General features: G+C 50.7%; 1 protein-coding gene across 2 annotated transcripts in view; it reads right to left on the bottom strand.

The window, feature by feature from the left end:
* SH3TC2 (SH3 domain and tetratricopeptide repeats 2) overlaps nt 1-17,352 on the bottom strand; it is a 38,753-nt gene that overhangs the window by 17,636 nt on the left and 3,765 nt on the right. The window contains exons 2-17 of one of the 2 annotated variants that reach the window (XM_075102015.1): nt 14,312-14,431; nt 13,025-13,129; nt 12,624-12,751; nt 11,720-11,825; nt 11,220-11,363; nt 10,892-11,093; nt 10,162-10,235; nt 9,188-9,383; nt 8,020-8,156; nt 6,999-7,040; nt 5,193-6,896; nt 4,899-5,079; nt 3,241-3,391; nt 1,623-1,745; nt 916-1,066; nt 95-291 (exon numbers count right to left, since the gene is read on the bottom strand). In XM_075102015.1, coding sequence (XP_074958116.1) covers nt 95-291; nt 916-1,066; nt 1,623-1,745; nt 3,241-3,391; nt 4,899-5,079; nt 5,193-6,896; nt 6,999-7,040; nt 8,020-8,156; nt 9,188-9,383; nt 10,162-10,235; nt 10,892-11,093; nt 11,220-11,363; nt 11,720-11,825; nt 12,624-12,751; nt 13,025-13,129; nt 14,312-14,431 — 3,761 coding nt within the window. Of the gene's footprint in view, nt 1-94; nt 292-915; nt 1,067-1,622; nt 1,746-3,240; nt 3,392-4,898; nt 5,080-5,192; nt 6,897-6,998; nt 7,041-8,019; nt 8,157-9,187; nt 9,384-10,161; nt 10,236-10,891; nt 11,094-11,219; nt 11,364-11,719; nt 11,826-12,623; nt 12,752-12,864; nt 13,130-14,311; nt 14,432-17,352 lie in introns of those variants that run through there. The other variant, XM_075102016.1, reaches the window with a different exon arrangement.

Here is a 17,352-nt window from a genome sequence, read left to right on the forward strand (position 1 = left end):
TATGGCTGCTCTGCCAGCAGATGCGATACTCGACCTCCAGCTCTCCATCAACACCAGAGTGCTCAACACAGCATCATGGAAAGAAGTTTCCTACCTTCAGTTTGTGCAGGGTCAGGTTGCCAAGGTGACAGTACACCTTGGAGTAGTACAGGGCCTCTCCAGAGCACTGCAGTAAGGGAGGACGCAAGGCAAGTGTCTTCAGGTAGCAATCTTCTGCCATCTCATACATATGCAGAAAATAGTAGACTGTAGCCAGGCGGTGGAATGCAACGAGCTCTTGCAATTGGTCTCCTGGAAAAGAGTTGCTGATACAGTCAGCCTGCAGCACACTCACAATACATTCCCAGCCCAGCATGCTGAGCCACCCAAGGATGCTTTTGCTCAACAGCTTGGAGGTGTGCATGCCTTTATAAGGAGATGCTGGCTTTGAAGATAGTCCAGAGAAATCAGAGCCATGGGCAGGGTTGTTGATACCAAGGCTGGATAGATTGCCAGGGAGTATATCATTCAACCAGGGGATTTCTTGGGTGCTGGAAAGGGCTATTGCAATATTGGTTCTGTCTCAGACATCTATGCTGGCATTTTGCCCATTCAAACTATTTCTGTATTGGGAAGGGATGAGTTTATTAGACAAGCCAGGACAGGGAGGAACCGTTCAGTCCTGTGCTTTCATCAGACTTCCCATGCTCTGGTGTCCCACCACCGCCATGGCAGAGCTCTCCCATGTGGCTGTCATGCAGCTTTAAAAGGGAAGTGGCCTTAAAAATATGTTACCCCTTAGGATAAGAAAAGGTCCGAAGGCCGTATGAAAGCAGGAGATCCCCCCATTCACATGTACACTGTTCTCACCCAGAAAGGCAACCCCCTCCACGGGAGCCAGTAATTCCCCATACCCTATGGGTGTGCATCACTCACCAACACTGATGCTCAGCCTGGCTGCCAGCGTGGCAAACTCCAGCGCCTTCTCATAACCCTGCAGCCCAATCTGCAGCTCTGCCAGCTTATTGAACAGCCGTAGCTCTGTCTTAATGGCCTTTAGTTTCCTGGCCAAGGGCACAGCACCTCCCTGAGGAGGGAGAACAGTGAGTCCAGGCTGCTCCTGGAGGAATGGGTACAGCACAGCCCACAGAGAAGTGACAGAGCAGCAGGCATAGCATAAGCATAGCAGGCAGACAATGGTTTGGTTGAGTGCTGCAGGTTCAGGTTCTAGCCCCTTTTTTTCCCTTGAAAATGAGTTTCATATCCCAGAGGAGCGTGGTTCTCAAAACCAGAGCCTCGCATCTCTTCCCTTCCTCAGGGCCTGGAATTCTGACTCTGAGCATGTCCCCTGGAGCAACCAGCTCACACCTAACACTACCAGGATTTGTAATGTAAAGACTCTGTTCCCGCCTCCCAGATGATCTGTGGGCTGACCTGCATCCATTGTAAATTATGTCTGTGCTCTAGGCTTCCCCCCTGCAGCAATGTTTACACTCTGGCACACTCAAAACCACCTCCATCCCTCTTCTCTCTCCATCCCTCCAGCCTGGCCATGCAGTGCTGCAGCCAGCCCTGGACCAAAGCTCCCCACAGATGTTGCTTTGTGGGAACACAAGGACAGAAATGTTCAGAGGGATCAGTACCCTGTAAAACTCCACCGCTCGAGCTCTGTTTCGGCTACCATTAAAAAAGGTATCACCTGCTTTTTCATAAAGATCCATGGCCAAGGAGAAGTTCTTGGATTTCAGAGCAGTCTGAATGGCTGCCTAGAAGGAAAAGGAACTGGAGTAAGACTTGGAAAGAGACATTTGCACATAAACATTGGTGTGATTAAATAAAACCAAGTCATCATAAACATGAGCCACAGTGCTCCAAACAGCATGGACACAGGTTGGCCAGCAGGCGTGTGGGACTGTTGTGCTGCATCTGCAAGTGATGTGTGTAAGGATGGAGCCAGGAACCAGGTAACCCAACCCTGTGCCAGACTGATCAGCTGCAATATCCAACAGCATCAGGATTTAGAGTCGGGACAGTGCACCCAGAAGCTGTCCTGGCCCTCGTCTGTCACTGGTGTGATGGAGCCAATGTGAAGATTGACAAAGGGAACAAACAGCTTATACAAAGAAAGGGAAGAGTCAGCAGGAGGGGGGGCAGGTATAATAACTTCTGGGAAGAACAGTTATTTTTGCTAATTCTGCACTTGGCCCTGCTGCCACCTTCCAACAAGAACACGTTCCTCACACCATGACTGTTTATCATTTTCATGACCTTGCCTGGGAAGGGGCCCTGCAGGGACTCAGACATGACCTGCTGAGATCTGGTGTCGATTGGCCCTTCTTAATAGGAAGTCACTCCTGCTTTAGCACCTGCATCCCTGCTGAAACCATGAGCCAGGGAGGCAATGATGGCTCTTTGTTATGGGCCTCAGATCTCCCTTGTGAATGCTAGGAAACAGGCTGATGCCAAAGCCACTTATTAATTTCACCCAGGTCACTGAACAGCCACCCAATACCAGTAACCCCCTGCCTTTACCCACCTGATTTAGGGGCAGCCTGGAGTGGCTGATTGAAAAGGCTTCTCTCCTTGTTCCCACCATGTACCTCAGTCACCCAGCCTCACCAGTTCAGAAGTGTCTCTGGGATAAGCGTGAGATCCCAAAACATCCTCTACATATGTGCAGGCTGGTGCTTTGCTGGATATCCTAGCTCAGTGCAACACCAACAGACCTAACCAGCCTTCTGCTCTGCCTACTCTGGGCATGTGAAAGGATCTCCCATCTTTTAATAGAAGCTGCTCCCTGAATGAGGGAGGCCTAAGATTTTATTAGCTGATCTTCCTCTTTGCAGCTTAGCTGATAAAATAATGCTAGAGATGGAAAGAAGCCAGTAGTCTTCTACTCCAAGAAGTCTCCAAGCATTTCCCTGGCACTTCACCCCTTATCTATGTGCATTTCAATGGAAACCGGTCACATGGCACCTCCAGCTTCCTTTGGCACTCCTACATCAACTTCTTACTCAATAAATTCACTTACTTTCACCCAAGAATCCTCTAAACCCAGTGAATGGAAGGAAAGACAGGAAATGTAGTGCCAGGTAGTGCATGAGTGTAAGGCAACAGCTCTTCCTTCCAGCAGCAGATTTACACTGCTCATAAGAACTTTCCCTTCCAGGTCTTCCAGCCCCAAAAGGCTCCTACCAAACCACAGGTAGGTGCAAGGTAGCCAAGGTGAGAATGGGACTACTCCAGCCACCTCCTCCGTACCTGAAAGTACATTTCCACCAGCTCATCTTCCTGCATAAGATAGTAGAGCCTTCCTGCCTGCAGCCAGGCCTCTGCTGCTTTCACACTCTCCTCAAGGTCAATGAAGATCCTTAGACTCTGTTTGGTGCAGTCCAGAGACTGTCTCAAAGTCCTGTAATGATAACAGGCAAAAGTTATTACAGAGAAATCACAGGACACCCCAGCAATCGGCTGCAAAGCTACAATACCACCTCTCCATTGGCAATCCTGTCTTTTCCTCCTACAGTTGCCAAGGGTTAGAGACAAACGGACAGTCACAGCTCTGAGTGATGTGTCCTGGAAAAATCGTGGAAGTCTACATGCTTTAGTGCACATATGTGTATCGTCTGGCAACCTTGTACCAGCCTGGGACCCCAGGGCTCAGCACAGCCCTCAGGCAGCCCGCTCCCGAAAAGGCTGCTCCCCAACCCTACTTGTTCCAGCTGATAAAAAGGGTTTTATCCAAGTCATCTGCAAACCTTATTTGTCCCCCGACAGTGAGCCCCAAAGTGACTCCCAACAACACATGGGAACGTAGGCGGGGGTGCTTGCACCTTCATTTTCTGGTCAGCATCTGGCACCCAAACCAACACCTCTACCTATTATTTGCCTCTTGGTGCAGCCAAAAAGGCAGATCTGTGGCCACGTGTGCAAGACCTTACAGCTCCTTTTTAAGCCCCTGATCACTAGAGGATCAAGGGATAAGCAGCAGAACAGGCCAGCAGGCTAGACATGCTGACTGCAGAAGGCAGCTGTGGTGAAGGGAGCACTGGGCATTGCCCAGGGCATGTTTGTTTGCTTGGTGTCTTGCCTGCTGGCAACTGGGCTCCAGCTGTCCTTCAAATCCAGGGAATGGGGTACTTTGTGATCTTAAATAGCACAGTTCACATGACAGGCATCTGCTTCCTAAATTCCTTCCCTCTGAACTCACTGTGACCTAGCATGGGAAGGTTAACACCCAAGTTAATGACAGCCCCTGCCTATTTGTCCTTCTGGGATGTGGGAGCTAGCTTTTCACTATTTGACACGTTTGCCTTCCAAGACTGAAGAAAGTCTGTGGTCTGTTCAGGTCTCTTTCTCTCCCCAGCCATCTAATCTAATCAGTCACCTACATGTGTCAAGTGGGAGATTGAAAGGTGAGCTGATACGGGGTCTTAAGTACCTCCCTGGGGAAAATATTCCAGCAGAGATAGGAAGGGCAGACTCAGCAGCTGGAGGCTGAAGCCAGACTTATTCAAATAACAGATAAGGAACCTATTTTTACTGGTGAATGATGATTAATCACTGGAATAAGCCTCCAAGGGAAGTGATGAATTCCCTGTCACTGGGTCCCCTTTGATCAAGGCTGGATGTGCCTCTGGAAAACTGTGTTTGGCCTGACCCCCGTTCTGTCCCAGCTAACAGCCCAGCATTTGCCCAGCATTGTTGCGGTGCCCTGGTTGACTGGTTCCCCTCTTCTCTGCACACTGACAGCTCACAAATCTCAGCAGCTCACTGACCCACAGCCTGCCTATGGGGCAGCTAGAGCTACCACACAACTTCCTCACCTCTCTCGAGGGACACCCTAGGAAACTCACTGCTCTTGTTTTGGGTGAGCAGGGACTCCCCTCTAACAGCATCTACACACAGGCAGGACTTACTCAGATGTGCCCAAAGCCTGGTAGAGCTGGCTGAGGGTCTGATGGATGGTGCCTTCCATCTCTCTGTCCTGGAGCTGTTGTGCCAAAGATACCCAGTGCTCATGGTAGGTAATGCAAGCCTGGAGACTGGGGGACACTTTGCTGTAGAAATGGCAGAGAGACTCAGTGATGTGAAGCTGACCTGCATGGTACAGGGAAGGGAAAAGGACAGGTTAGGGGGCTGCATTAGCACCTGACAGGGTGCTGCACAGAGGTGAATTCTTTCCTGGTTCCTGCCAGCAAAGCTGTACTCACTCCTCATGTTATGCCACTTCAGGGCAAACACCAATGCCAGTTCATAACAGAGTTTGCCACCTTCCATCCTCTGCCTGTTCACCATGGCCTGTGCTAGCCACAGCAGCACCTGCACCAACTCCATTTCCAGGTCTTCGCTGCCCTGAAGCTCAGCATAGAGCTGAGCTGACTGGAGCAGGTAGAGCTCAGACAACTGGCTCGCCCCATGCGAGAGGCTTAGCTGTCCCAGGTTAGCCAGGGCGATAGCCTGGTTCCTCTTGTTCCCAGTCTCCTGGGCTTTGTGCAGGGCCCGGAGGTAGTTCTCTGCAGCCTTTTGCACCTGCCCTTCTCCTTTGAGGGCAATGGCCAGGAGATTGTGTACGGCTCCCCCCTGAGTCACGCTGTCTGTCCCATGCAGAGAGCGCAGGAGCTGGTACATGATGTCTGCAGCTGGGCCTGGCTGTCTGTTCAGGAGATACATCCACCCCAAAGAGAGGGAAGACTCAAAAGCCTCCTCTTCGCCCATGAGTCTGCTGAGGGTTACGGCTATGGCTGCATAACAAACCGCTCCGTCCAACACGCCATGCTGGAGGTACATTCTGGACAAGATGGCACACAGCGTCCTCTGGATAGGCACAGCTCTGGTCTCACAGGAGAAATGCAGTGCTTGCTTGAGATAGAAACAAGCCAGTGCTGGGATGCCACTCCTCTCCATCTGGCTTCCCAGGAGTTTTGAAGTATTCTGGACGATGAAGCCAGCTCTCCAAATGGGTGTCAGTGCCCCCTTGATGCCACTAGGAACAAACAACCTGGCAGAGGCCAGTGCGATATTTGGCAAGTACTTCTTGTCATAGAGGTAGCTTAAGATGGGAGTAGCATCCAATGGCACAGAACTAGTGTACGGGCTGAGTAAAGTGGTGTTGAGACATTGAAGATGCTCAGTAAAGGGCAGCACTTCATCATTTTTGCCTAGTTGTAGGAAGAGCTTAACAATAAGGAAGCAGACCCGTGCTTCCAAGGGAGCATTACCCACAGCAATGGCTTCTCTCAGGACGTACATCATGACTTCCAGCTCATTCTCAGAGCTGAAAGAGCGGTCGGGCAAGCAGACAAGCAAGGCCAATGTTTTTCCCAGCAGGGAGGAGAACTTGTGCTTCATGTTCTGCTTCAGGTAGATGGAGGCAAGGTTGACATGCAATGCAGCCAGCAGGGGCAGGTCCCCAAAACCCCTGTCCAGGATGCTCATGGCTTCTTCAAAGTAGACTCGAGCCTGGGAGAACTTGACCTTTTTGATGCACAGCTTACCCAAGAGGAAACAGAGCCTGACATGAGCCCAAACTGAATGAGTCCTCTTGGCCCAGTTTCTGGACATCTCAAGGTACAAGACCAGTTCATCCTCATCAGAGAAACCATAAAAAATGGAGCTGAGAAAGGAAAAACTGAGATCATAGAGGATTTGAAAACTGGGCACATAACTGTCTTGGTTAAGGAAGGTTAATATGGGGTTAAAGACATCAGCATCTTCCATGTGTCCAGCATTCAGGTCAATAAAGAACTTGGGATCATCAAAATCATCCAGCTTCTCTGGGAGATCATCTTCCAACATAGCAGGGGCTGATGCACTTCCTGGGCTAGACAGTTCGGAGGTGCTAGTTGTAGCCAAGCCATTTACTTCCTCCCAAGACTGGAGCAGCTGGATATCTTTACAGCCATGGCGAACAGCCTCTGGAAGGGACAAGCAAACCATAGTGGGATGTTTCCCCTTGTTAAAACTCACCCTCAGAAGTCATCTTAAAGCATCCCGTTCTCTCCCCTCCACATACTCACCTGATGGCACTTTTGGGAACATGGCTGTGGGTTCAAAACCATCTACACAAAAAGAGACAAACAGAAAACAAAAAGCCAAAAGCTTTGGCCAGTGTTAATGTGCAGACATAGTGCTCAAATCTTATAGAGATCTGCTGCTGCTCTTCTAAACCCTAGACCTGCATGTGGGAGAGCAGCCTCACTTTTGGCCACAGATACCACATGCAGCTGCAGTTTCAACCCCCCTGTCTGCTGGGGCTTGGCTCCATGTAAGACCATGGAGAACAGCTTTTAGATGGTGATGGGGTGAGCACTAGTGACATTATATTTCCCTGGAAACAAGCAGGTCTTATTTTTCACAGGTAGAGTTTTATCAGCACTGTCTCTCTTAATGTGTCTATTCAGAGGTTTCAGATATGTGTGTATCTCTGATAGGCTCTGCCCTGGGCTCATTGCACCTGACTTGACTGGTCTGGGAGGCCCCCTGAACCCCAGGGAATCCCAGGCTCAGCCCTGCATGGCCGTGTTGTGCTTTTAAGTAGCAAGAAGGCAAGAAACAGAGACAGAGAAATTAGCTGTGATCTAAAAGTGACACAGTAATCATAATGAAACTGAAAAGAGCAGCCAGGAAGCCTGACCTCCTGGCTCCTGCTGTAGGCATGGAGACAATGTCACCTGCCCTTTTAGCTGGGTATCCCTCTCAATATACACCCAAAGGTCAGACAAGAAGAGCAGGGCACCTGCTAAAGGCAGGGACCTACAGCCAGGATCAGTCGAGAGCAGTATCTGCCAGGGTGAAGCACAGCTGAGGAGTTCCCCTGGAACCAGAGAAGATCCCTGCAAACTGCAGTGTGGCAAGGCCCAGATCTTGGGGTTATCTACAGCCTCCACCACCAGGCTGAGCAGAGGGCTTGGAGGCTGTCTCAACTACAGCAGTTGTCTCCCCTGCAAAGCCCTGAACAAGGAGCTCTCTAGACACTGCCCATCATTGCTCTCTGTGGGAAACCTTGGGACTGGGCACATAAGGAGAGGGGAAACTCACCCAGCCGGTACACAGAGGTGATGTCAGTGCGTGCCAGGTCACTGAGGAGGGTGGTGAAGTGCTGTTCACCACCATTGCAGGGGAAGCGCAGGAGGGGGGATTTTTCTTCTTCACTCAGAAACACCAAGTCCTTTTCCCTAGGTTGAGGCAGACATTAGGGGAAAAGAGTGTCTCCCCATCCCCTGACACTACAGCTGTCCTGTGGGATGGAGATGGGCTTTCCAATCCCTCCTCTTCCTCCCACCAGAAAAGCTCTGCTACAGTCTGGACACCTTCCCCATCGGGAGTCTCAGATCCAGCTTCTCCATGGAGGAACTGATGGGCACCAGAGGGAGGGACCTATTGGTCTTTTTATTCTCCAGAAGGCTTTTCTGAGGCCAGAGCATCATCTGATCTCCTCTCTGTTCTCTGTAGTGTCAGAGAAAAATGCCTAAGATTTATCTTGAGTGACCCTGACCCAGGAAAGCCCAACAGACCTAGAAACAGGTTAAGACCCCATTCTCCCACACACACTCTTGGAGGAGAAGCTTTTTTGGGTGGGTATTGCACTGGAGCTATGTCTTTAAGCCACCAACAAAGACAAATGCCTAGGTGTTCAGCTTGGAGTTGTGTCACCCTCCCTCCCCAGATAACTCTTGTCTGCGTCCTTGGGAGGGTGTGTAATTCTGCTGAGTGGGGAACTCTGCCAGTGGTCATTCTGCCTCGACAACCCACAGAAAGCAAAGGGGCAGAAGGAAGCAAAACAGGACTTGGTTTCCTTGGCAGTGATCACTCTCCCCACCCTTGCCAGGCTCACAGCCCCTCAGACAAAGCTACAAAGACAGTCACATTTCTGGGTGAAACTGTGAAGCCAGCTCATCTGGTACACAGATGCCCTGGACTGCCTTAACATAAAGCCAGGTCTAGCTGAGGGCCAGATCTGTTCTTCTCCAAGAATCACTTGAGGCAAGTGAAATATGATTGCTTTGTCTGGGCAAAGACTCCTGCAGCCTGTTGGCAGCAGAGCCTGGCCAAGGCTTCTGGACAGACTTCAAAAGCAACTCCTATGAAGGCCTTGCAAAGCAAATCACCTGCCCTGGACTTTCACATAGCCTTGACATTGGACTTGGAACCTTCCCTTCACTTTCTCCTGAGTTTAAATTAATCTAGATGGTAGCAGTAAACTTACAGAGGTTCGCAAGCCTCAGGATTTATGTATCGGGTTGGGACAAAGCCAATGCTCTCACTGCTGAGGGATTTGCCCACAAACCATGGGAGTCCTGGAATGAGGAAGCCAATTACTTCTATGCTGTCTCCTTTGGAGAAACTCAGTTCATCCCGTGCTGCTCCTCTGTGGTCCTCTGTGGCTGTACACCTGCCTTTGACTGGGAAACCAAGGGAAACAAGGGCATTTAAGTGTGAGGCCACTGGTAAAACTTCCTCACCAGAAAATACTTGGGCAAGGAGAGGCCATGATTTCAGCTTGAGAAAGCTGCCTCTCTGTCCCCTAAGATTTATTGTGCTCTCCAACTCAGTTCTCTGCAGTTTCTACTTGAGGACAGGATTATAATAAAACATACAAGAGGCATGGATAAATGCCACACAGCCAAAGACTGAAACCTCTGAGAGCTGCAGTATGGAAGGTGGTTGGAAACATGGAGCTTTACAGAAGCTGCACTGTCTCAACTCTCTTCCAGGAGTGAAATCTTTAACAGTGCAAATGTCCATCAAACTACTCGCCAAGTGCACACCTACAGTGACCTCCTGTGTCCAGCATGCTCTGAACAGTGCCCATGGGTGAATGGTGGGCATGGGTTTCATGTGCACACTGGTGGAAGCCTAATTATTTAAAACTTCAGTCCTGAAAGAATTAAAGGAGAGATAAAACCGCAATAGAATAGAAAAACCCAGTGGCAGAAGAATGCCATCAGCAGCCCTCTGTACTCTGTGTTCTTCAGATTGCCCTTCTAAGCACATGCAATCTGCAAGCTCTGTTCTCCATTCAAGAAAGTCCAAAGATGCAGTGTTCCCTTAGAGCACCTTGCAATGGAGTGTCATTGTCAGAACCAGAGATGGGCCCTTTGCATGTGTGGCCAAACCCAAGTTTGCAAGAGTCATGCCCTTCCTTGGGAAGGGTAGCTGCATTGCACATGTATCACTCACCAATTAGCTGAGAGGTTGTCTCACTGATCTCCTGGGAGATGCCAAAACTCACAGCATAATTCTTCAGAAACCACCTGCAAGGCAAAGGGGATCCACCCCGGTCCTCTTTGAGCAGTCCTGTCCTCAGGTCACCACCAGGGATGGTGTCACACAGCAGGACAGATGTTCTGCTCCCTGGGAGTGCTGGAGCTGCTATCAAGCATGGCCAGCATGGCCAGTCCAGTAATTCCTTGTAATGGTGTTACTGGGCATGGAGGGCAGTTTGCATCTCATTACTGCAGCCTCACACCACATCGTAAATGCAGGATAATTTTGCCAGCCTGTAAGGAGGATTTCACCATGTGAGTACAAGAGGAGCTGCAGGTGTCTTTGAGGCTCAGCCTCATGTCCAGCATGAGGCCCCACTTTGACTGGCATTACCTAAGTCTTGGGCTATGCTTTTTGTCCCAGTTATTCACCTGTAAATCACAAATAATCTCATGTATGGCTTAAATCAATGTCATACAAGAATGATATCTGAAGTATGTCCTTGCTCAGTCCCATTAACAGGTCCTGAATAAAAAATTCAGTGGTTGTCTTTACACATAATATATATCCTCACAAAATTATGTTGCTTTTGCCCATTGCCAGAGGCAAGAGCAGTTTATGACCCCAGGCTTTGTGCTAGCTCATGCACCAGGATCAGGAAAAAATCTTGGATTGAGCACTATTAATTGGCCAGTCTACTTACTGGTAAAATGGGTGAGGTATTGGCTCTAGAGCTGTCACAGGCACCAGGCCTCGTTGACCCGTTAGTAAGGACATCCCTTCCCACTTGGACTCATCTCTAACATTCTTCACGTGGATCAGCTCATTCTTGCAGAGCTGCAGGCCTTCCTCTCCCTCCTGCTCTGGCTGCCAGACACCAGGCACTGCTCTGGAAAAAAAGTTACCTGCAGATAGAAAGAGTCATGCCCAGGTCAATGTCATCAGTGCAAGACATTGCCCAGCACAGGGCCACAACACAGCCCTGCTGAGATGCTTTTGAGGAAGTCCCTAGCTATGCAGTCCCTTCTCACCTTCCTGGAGTAGCAGACCCATATATATGGTGGCCAAGTGATCTTCATCCACAGTAACTCTGATCTCTGTGTCCTCCATCAGAGCACAGTCTAGCCAGTACTCCTGGTCAAAGAGAAGCTGCTCCAAGCAGCTGCCCACATACCCTAAGAAACCAAGAGGGAAAGCAGTGTTATCATCCTCCTTCACTGGTCAGGATGAAGTGCTCTTTGGATGTCTCCCAGTCTGTCATAAGCAATCACGCTGTGAGGCAACAGCCTCTAATTTTGTCTCCATCCCCAAAACTCAGGAGAGGCATTACCCAAAAGGCACCCTCCTGGGTGTCTTTCACTGATCCAGACAGTGGTTTCACAAATCTGTAGATGGACACCGAGGCCTTCTAATTCATCTTCTTTATCTGTCCACCCTGTTACTTTACTGTTTTTTGGGTGTCAAATAATACCTTCTCCAAAAATGCTTTTCACACTGTCTGTTTAGATCTTCCACACCCTGAAAACATTACCTAAAGTCAGATATGTGGAAAATTTCCAGACTTCTTCTAGGGTTTTAAAGGTGAGGAGGAACCGATCCTCCTGTGCTTGCATACAGACCAGCCTGGCTGACAGCTCCTACACACAAAAGACAAAACAAGATTAAGGGACGGTCCTGGGACTCTGACAGGGGGTCTCCTTTGTCAGTGTGGCAATACTACTAGACCCTGGAATGAGACTAGGCGCTCATTTATTAGCATAGTTGAGACTGAAGCTGTTCAAGTTGGTTGCCTGCGGTTAAGGGGAGAGTGATCCAGCCAGTTGAGTCCTGCAGCCAAGAGGAATGGAATACCCACAGTGACAACTCCCCATGGTGCAGCAGTGGGAGGGTGAAGGAGCTCCATCTCCTTCTCCAAATCTTTTCCCCTGTGGCACACACCAGAACCACTGTGCTTTTGAAACCCAGACACCTGAACCATACCACAGGAGGGTTAATGTTCTGTCAGGACAGGCACAGCTTCCAAACTGCAGTTGTAAGGCTGAAAGAAGTAATTGTGCCTTGAGGGAGAAGCTCTCCTTTCACTATTGCTGGCACTAGAATGTCTGCACTGTTCCAGGTGTTCTGGGAAGCTCTGCAGGGAGCCCTGAGAGGCCAGGGCCTTAAAAACCATTGGGAAAGGAGAGTTCAGTACAGGAAATGTCTCTATACCTGTAGTGATTTTTCTATATGAAGCCCAATACTCTGCCTCTCACCTGTTACCAGTTCATTTCCCCCATCATTCCAGTCCCCTACAGAGTCCCCATGTGCAGGAACACAACCTACAGCAGCCTTGGAAGAAAATCTCTTTCTCAGCTGGGTTTGTTGTCCCATCACACAACCTGTTACGCCAGGAGCCTCCCAGCATATGATCTGCCCTGCTGGGCTGGGGCTCCTACCTTGAACAGGGCACAGACGTCTCTGTCATCACTCTCTAGGGCCCACAGCTTCTTTCTGGCGGCTTCCTGGAGCTGGGAATTGAGGCACTGGGAAGAGCGACTCTCAACGGAGAAAAAGAGCGAAATCTCTTGGAAATAAAATATGCAGGGTGAAGGGAGAGAAGGAGCTCCATGCCACACAGAGCTGCCTCTGCCACACTGCCTCCCTGCAGCCAGCCCCCCCAGTGCCTCCAGCCCTCACCTGGTCGTGATGCTCAAACAACACAAACCCAGCCTGTCATTGCCCTCCAGCAACAGAGATGAGAAGCTCAAGAGATGACAGAGGGATGGTTAGCTGCAGTGCCAGGCCTTGTTACATTCAACTACTGGAAATCTGGGTGATGCCAAAGACAGCATCTTACCTGGTGGAAAGCCCTCCCCGATAGCCAGCTGCACCAAGGAAGGGTCCAGAGAGCCTTCTGCTGCCTCGGTAGTGGGGTCACTTGGCTCCAATGCCCAAGCCTTACCTATCAAGGAGGTGGGACACAGAAGAGCTGCTGTCAAATTTTGCGGCAGGTGTCTATGATATTCTGCCTAACCATGCCACCTGAAAGCAAAGCCCATGCGTTGCACTGCAGATCTGGCTGAGGATTGTGTGAATCTGGTACCACCCTAAAATCATGCTCAGGGTTGGAGGTAAGATCTGTGGGACTGATGTGTCCTAACTACATGATACCCTTTATGACTGGCTTGTTTCCACTGCTGGAGTGGCTTTGAAGTGAGGGAACTTTCCCTCCTTGCTCTTGGCACAGACCTTCTCTGAGGAAATCTGGTAGAAGAATGACTCTGTGACACTGAGATTTTTCTGGACACCTCAGAGCAAGAGCACTTCCCCAGCACAGGAGAGCCATGGGCTTGCAAAACCCTTTGCTCATCAATTTGACAGTCAAAACAAGATTTTCTCCCCTGCCTGCTCTGGCCAGTATCTGAAATCCAAGCTGCATTCTTTCTGCTTCACACATCATCAACTATTACGATAAAGGATACCGGAACTGCAACTTTAGCTGGTAATTATGTTAATGAAGGCTGAGGCACATAAAAATCCAGCTTGCTCTTCCACAGCTGTATGGGCTGTGGAGGGATAACAAGATTAAAAACCAATTTTTGTCAGTAATCAGATTGGACTTGTAAGACAAACACGTACCCGGAGATCTGCAGCTGGAATGTGCAACCGGCTTTTGTAAGTCACTTTTGTGACCATAACTATACTCCATAGTTCTTTTTATTGAGCCAGCTTTGCTTTGCTAGTCAGTCAAATAAACTGTTATCTGCATGCAGAATTATAATCCTTATTTCTAGTTAGCAGTAGAAAAGAATGGCCCAAGGCTGGACATGTAATGAATGAGCTTCTCTTTGAAAGAAAAGGCTCTACATTTCTCAACAGCTGATTCAAACACACTTAGCAAGGGACTTCATCCAGCAACTCCATCACCTTCCATACACAGGGGAAATGGAGATGGGGAAGCAAAACAAGCCAGAGGCAGAGGTAAACCCAAGCTGGCTCGTCTGGGCTGGGCTTGCCTGTCAGTTGCTTTTCTCCTCCCTCCCTTCCTCTCCAACCTGCAACCCAGCAGACACTGGCAGGCTTTGCTGGGTTCAGCAGGGCCCAGTGGGCAGGGGCTAGGTCCCTTTTCCATGGGGATGGGTACCTGATGCCATGGTCTTCTCCCGCCACCATTTTCCCCGGCGCTCGGCTGTGGTGCGCTGCAGGTGATCCCAGCAGGGCAGGAGCACAGGTGAGTCGGGGCAGCAGGAGTCACACTCTTCACCTGGGAAGACAGGTGGTAGGGAGAGGCATTTGGACCCCTGGAAAAATGCTCCCCACCTGAGAGGACACCATATGATGTGCCGAAGGAGGTGGAAGGTTGGATACCACTCATGCCACCTCTGCCAGCAGCATGACAAAGGATGCTGGTGGGTCTCCACAGAGCCAGGCAGGGATCAGGGTTCACTTGGATGAAAGGAGAAATGGGTTTGCTCCCCACAGCACTCACTGATTCAGTGTTTATTTTTGTTTGGGCCAGGCTCAGAAAGGGAACTGAGAGGTTTTTCAAGAGACCAATTGCAACTGCTGGTGGGAAGTCATTCCCAGTTGTGCCAATGACTCATTTACCTCCTCTGTGCTGAAGTATTTTGCAACAGTGGGCAGGAAACAGCCCAGCCCAGACTCGAGCACAGATCCTTGTGCGCGGGGCTGCACTCCTGGCAGCCGAGGCTGAGGCACTCACAGCACCTACTGACACTGGCACTGGCTTTCCCAGGGGACACATGGCCACAGCTGCTGGCTCTGAGCCACCTCCCTACTCCCGTCCGTCCATTAGCACAGCCCCATTAGCTCATTTGGGAGTGCTACTACTAGGAGTCGTGCCTCAGGGCCTGGCAGCACCCCATGGGGTCTGCAAGCCTTGCAATGCTTGGGGTGCTCCTGGGCAGCAGTGGCAGAAGGAGAGGGGTAGCAAGGGGTCTCCTGAAAAGCCAACAGCATGGGAATAAACCAACCCTCTGAGTCATCCTCTTGCCTCCCTGGCCAAAGTACCCTGCCTCGTTCCCCATGCGCCCAAATCTAGTGACACAAGTGCCCAGCAAGAGGAGAGGACACCAGCAGCCATCTCAGGAAGGGCAGGCAAGCAGCCAAAGGAAGCCACTGCTCAGTGCTGGAGTTTATCCAGCAGCCCTAGCAGCGGGGTGAGCGCTGCGTCACAGGTCTCACAGCCCTGCTCAGATAGAGCAGGGCCATGGCATCCCCATGGACAGCTTACCTGTGCATCCCAGGGAGAGGTCCTGGTGCCAGGGGGTTCCCAGGCAGCAGCCCATGTATCCAGCAACACTGCCAGCCCTGAGGCTGCTGCTGCACTGGCAGGGGTGAGCACACAGCTTTCTGCCTGGCTGGCACCGCAGCTCGGTCCCAGCCCGAGCCCCAGCCACAATGCACAATGCGCCTTTTGACCGGGCACTGTCTACCGGCAAGGCGGGGGCGATGAGCACAGAGTCAGAGAATGGTTTGGGTTAGAATCATAGAATCATAGCATCATTTATGTTGGAAAAGACCTTTAAAATCATCGAGTCCAACCATAAACCTAACACTGCCAAGTTCACCACTAAACCATGTCCCTAAGCACCACATCTACATGGCTTTTAAATACCTACAGGGATGGTGACAAAACCACTTCCCTGGGCAGACTAGTCCAATGCTTGACAACCCTTTCAGTAATGACATTTTTCCTAATATCCAATCTAAACCTCCCCTTGAGGCAACTTGAGGCCATTTCCTCTCATTCTGTCACTATTGACCTGGGAGAAGAGACGGACACCAGCTCCCTCAGCTGCTCCTCATAACACTTGTCTTCCAGACCCTTCACCAGCTTCGTTGCCCTTCTCTGGACACGCTCCAGCACCTCAATGTCCTTCTTGTAGTGAGTGGCCCAAAACTGCACACAGTACTCGAGGTGCGGCCTCACCAGTGCTGAGTACAGGGGCACGATCACTTCCCTGCTCCTGCTGGCCACACTATTCCTGATACAAGCCAGGACGCTGTTGGCCTTCTTGGCCACCTGCGCACGCTGCTGGCTCATGTTCATCTGGCTGTCAAGCAGCACGCCCACGTCCTTCTCCCCATGGGCAGCTCTCCAGCCACTCTTCCCCAAGCCTGTAGCATTGCCTGGGGTTGTTGTGACCCAAGTGCAGGACCCAGCACTTGGACCTTGTTAAACCTCATACAATTGGCCTCAGACCATCCATCCAGCCTGTCCAGATCCCTCTGCAGAGCCTTCCTACCCTTGAGCAGATCAACACTCCCACCCAACTAGGTGTCATCTGCAAACATACTGAGGGCATACTCAATCCCCTCATCCCGATCATTGATAAAGATATTGAACAAGACTGGCCCCAACACTCAGCCCTGGGGAACGCCGCTTGTGACCGGACACCAGCTGAATTTAACTCCATTCACCACAGCTCTCTGGGCTCGGCCACCCAGCCAGTATTTCACCCAGCGAAGAGCACACCCATCCAAGCCATGAGCCACCAGATTCTCTGGGAGGATGCTGTGGGAGACAGTGTCAAAGGCTTTGCTAAGTTCTGGGTAGGTAACATCCACAGCCTTCCCCTCATCCACTAGGTGGGTCACCCTGTCACAGCAGGAGATCAGGTTGGTCAGAGAGGACCTGCCTTTCATGAAGCCATGTTGATTGGGCCTGATCCCCTGGTTGTCCTGCACATGCTATGTGATGGCACTCGAGATGATCTGCTCCATAACCTTCCCTGGTACTGAGGTCAGGCTGACAGGCCTGTAGTTCCCTGCATCCTCCTTCTGACCCTTCTTGTAGATGGGCATCACATTTGCTAACCTCCAGACAACTGGGACCTCCCCAGTTAGCCACGACTGCTGATAAAGGATTGAGAGTAGCTTGGTGAGCCACTCTTTGTTTTTTCCTGAGTTCCACCCAAAGCTCCCTGTTCAGCTAGGCTGGTCTTCTTCCCCACCAGCTCGTCTTTCAGCACATGGGGTCAGCCTGCTCCTGCGCCTTGAAGATTTCCTTCTTGAAGAATGTTTAGCCTTTCTGGGCTCCATTGTCCCTTTAGGACTTCCTCCCAAAGGGACTCTGTCAACCAGTGTCCTGAACAGGCCAAAGTCTGCCCTCCGTATGCCCCAGGTGGTAGTTCTGCTGACCCCCCTCCTTACTTGTCTGAG

The sequence above is a fragment of the Phalacrocorax aristotelis genome, chromosome 8 (genome assembly GCF_949628215.1).
Source record: "Phalacrocorax aristotelis chromosome 8, bGulAri2.1, whole genome shotgun sequence".
Classification (NCBI taxonomy): Eukaryota; Metazoa; Chordata; class Aves; order Suliformes; family Phalacrocoracidae; genus Phalacrocorax; species Phalacrocorax aristotelis.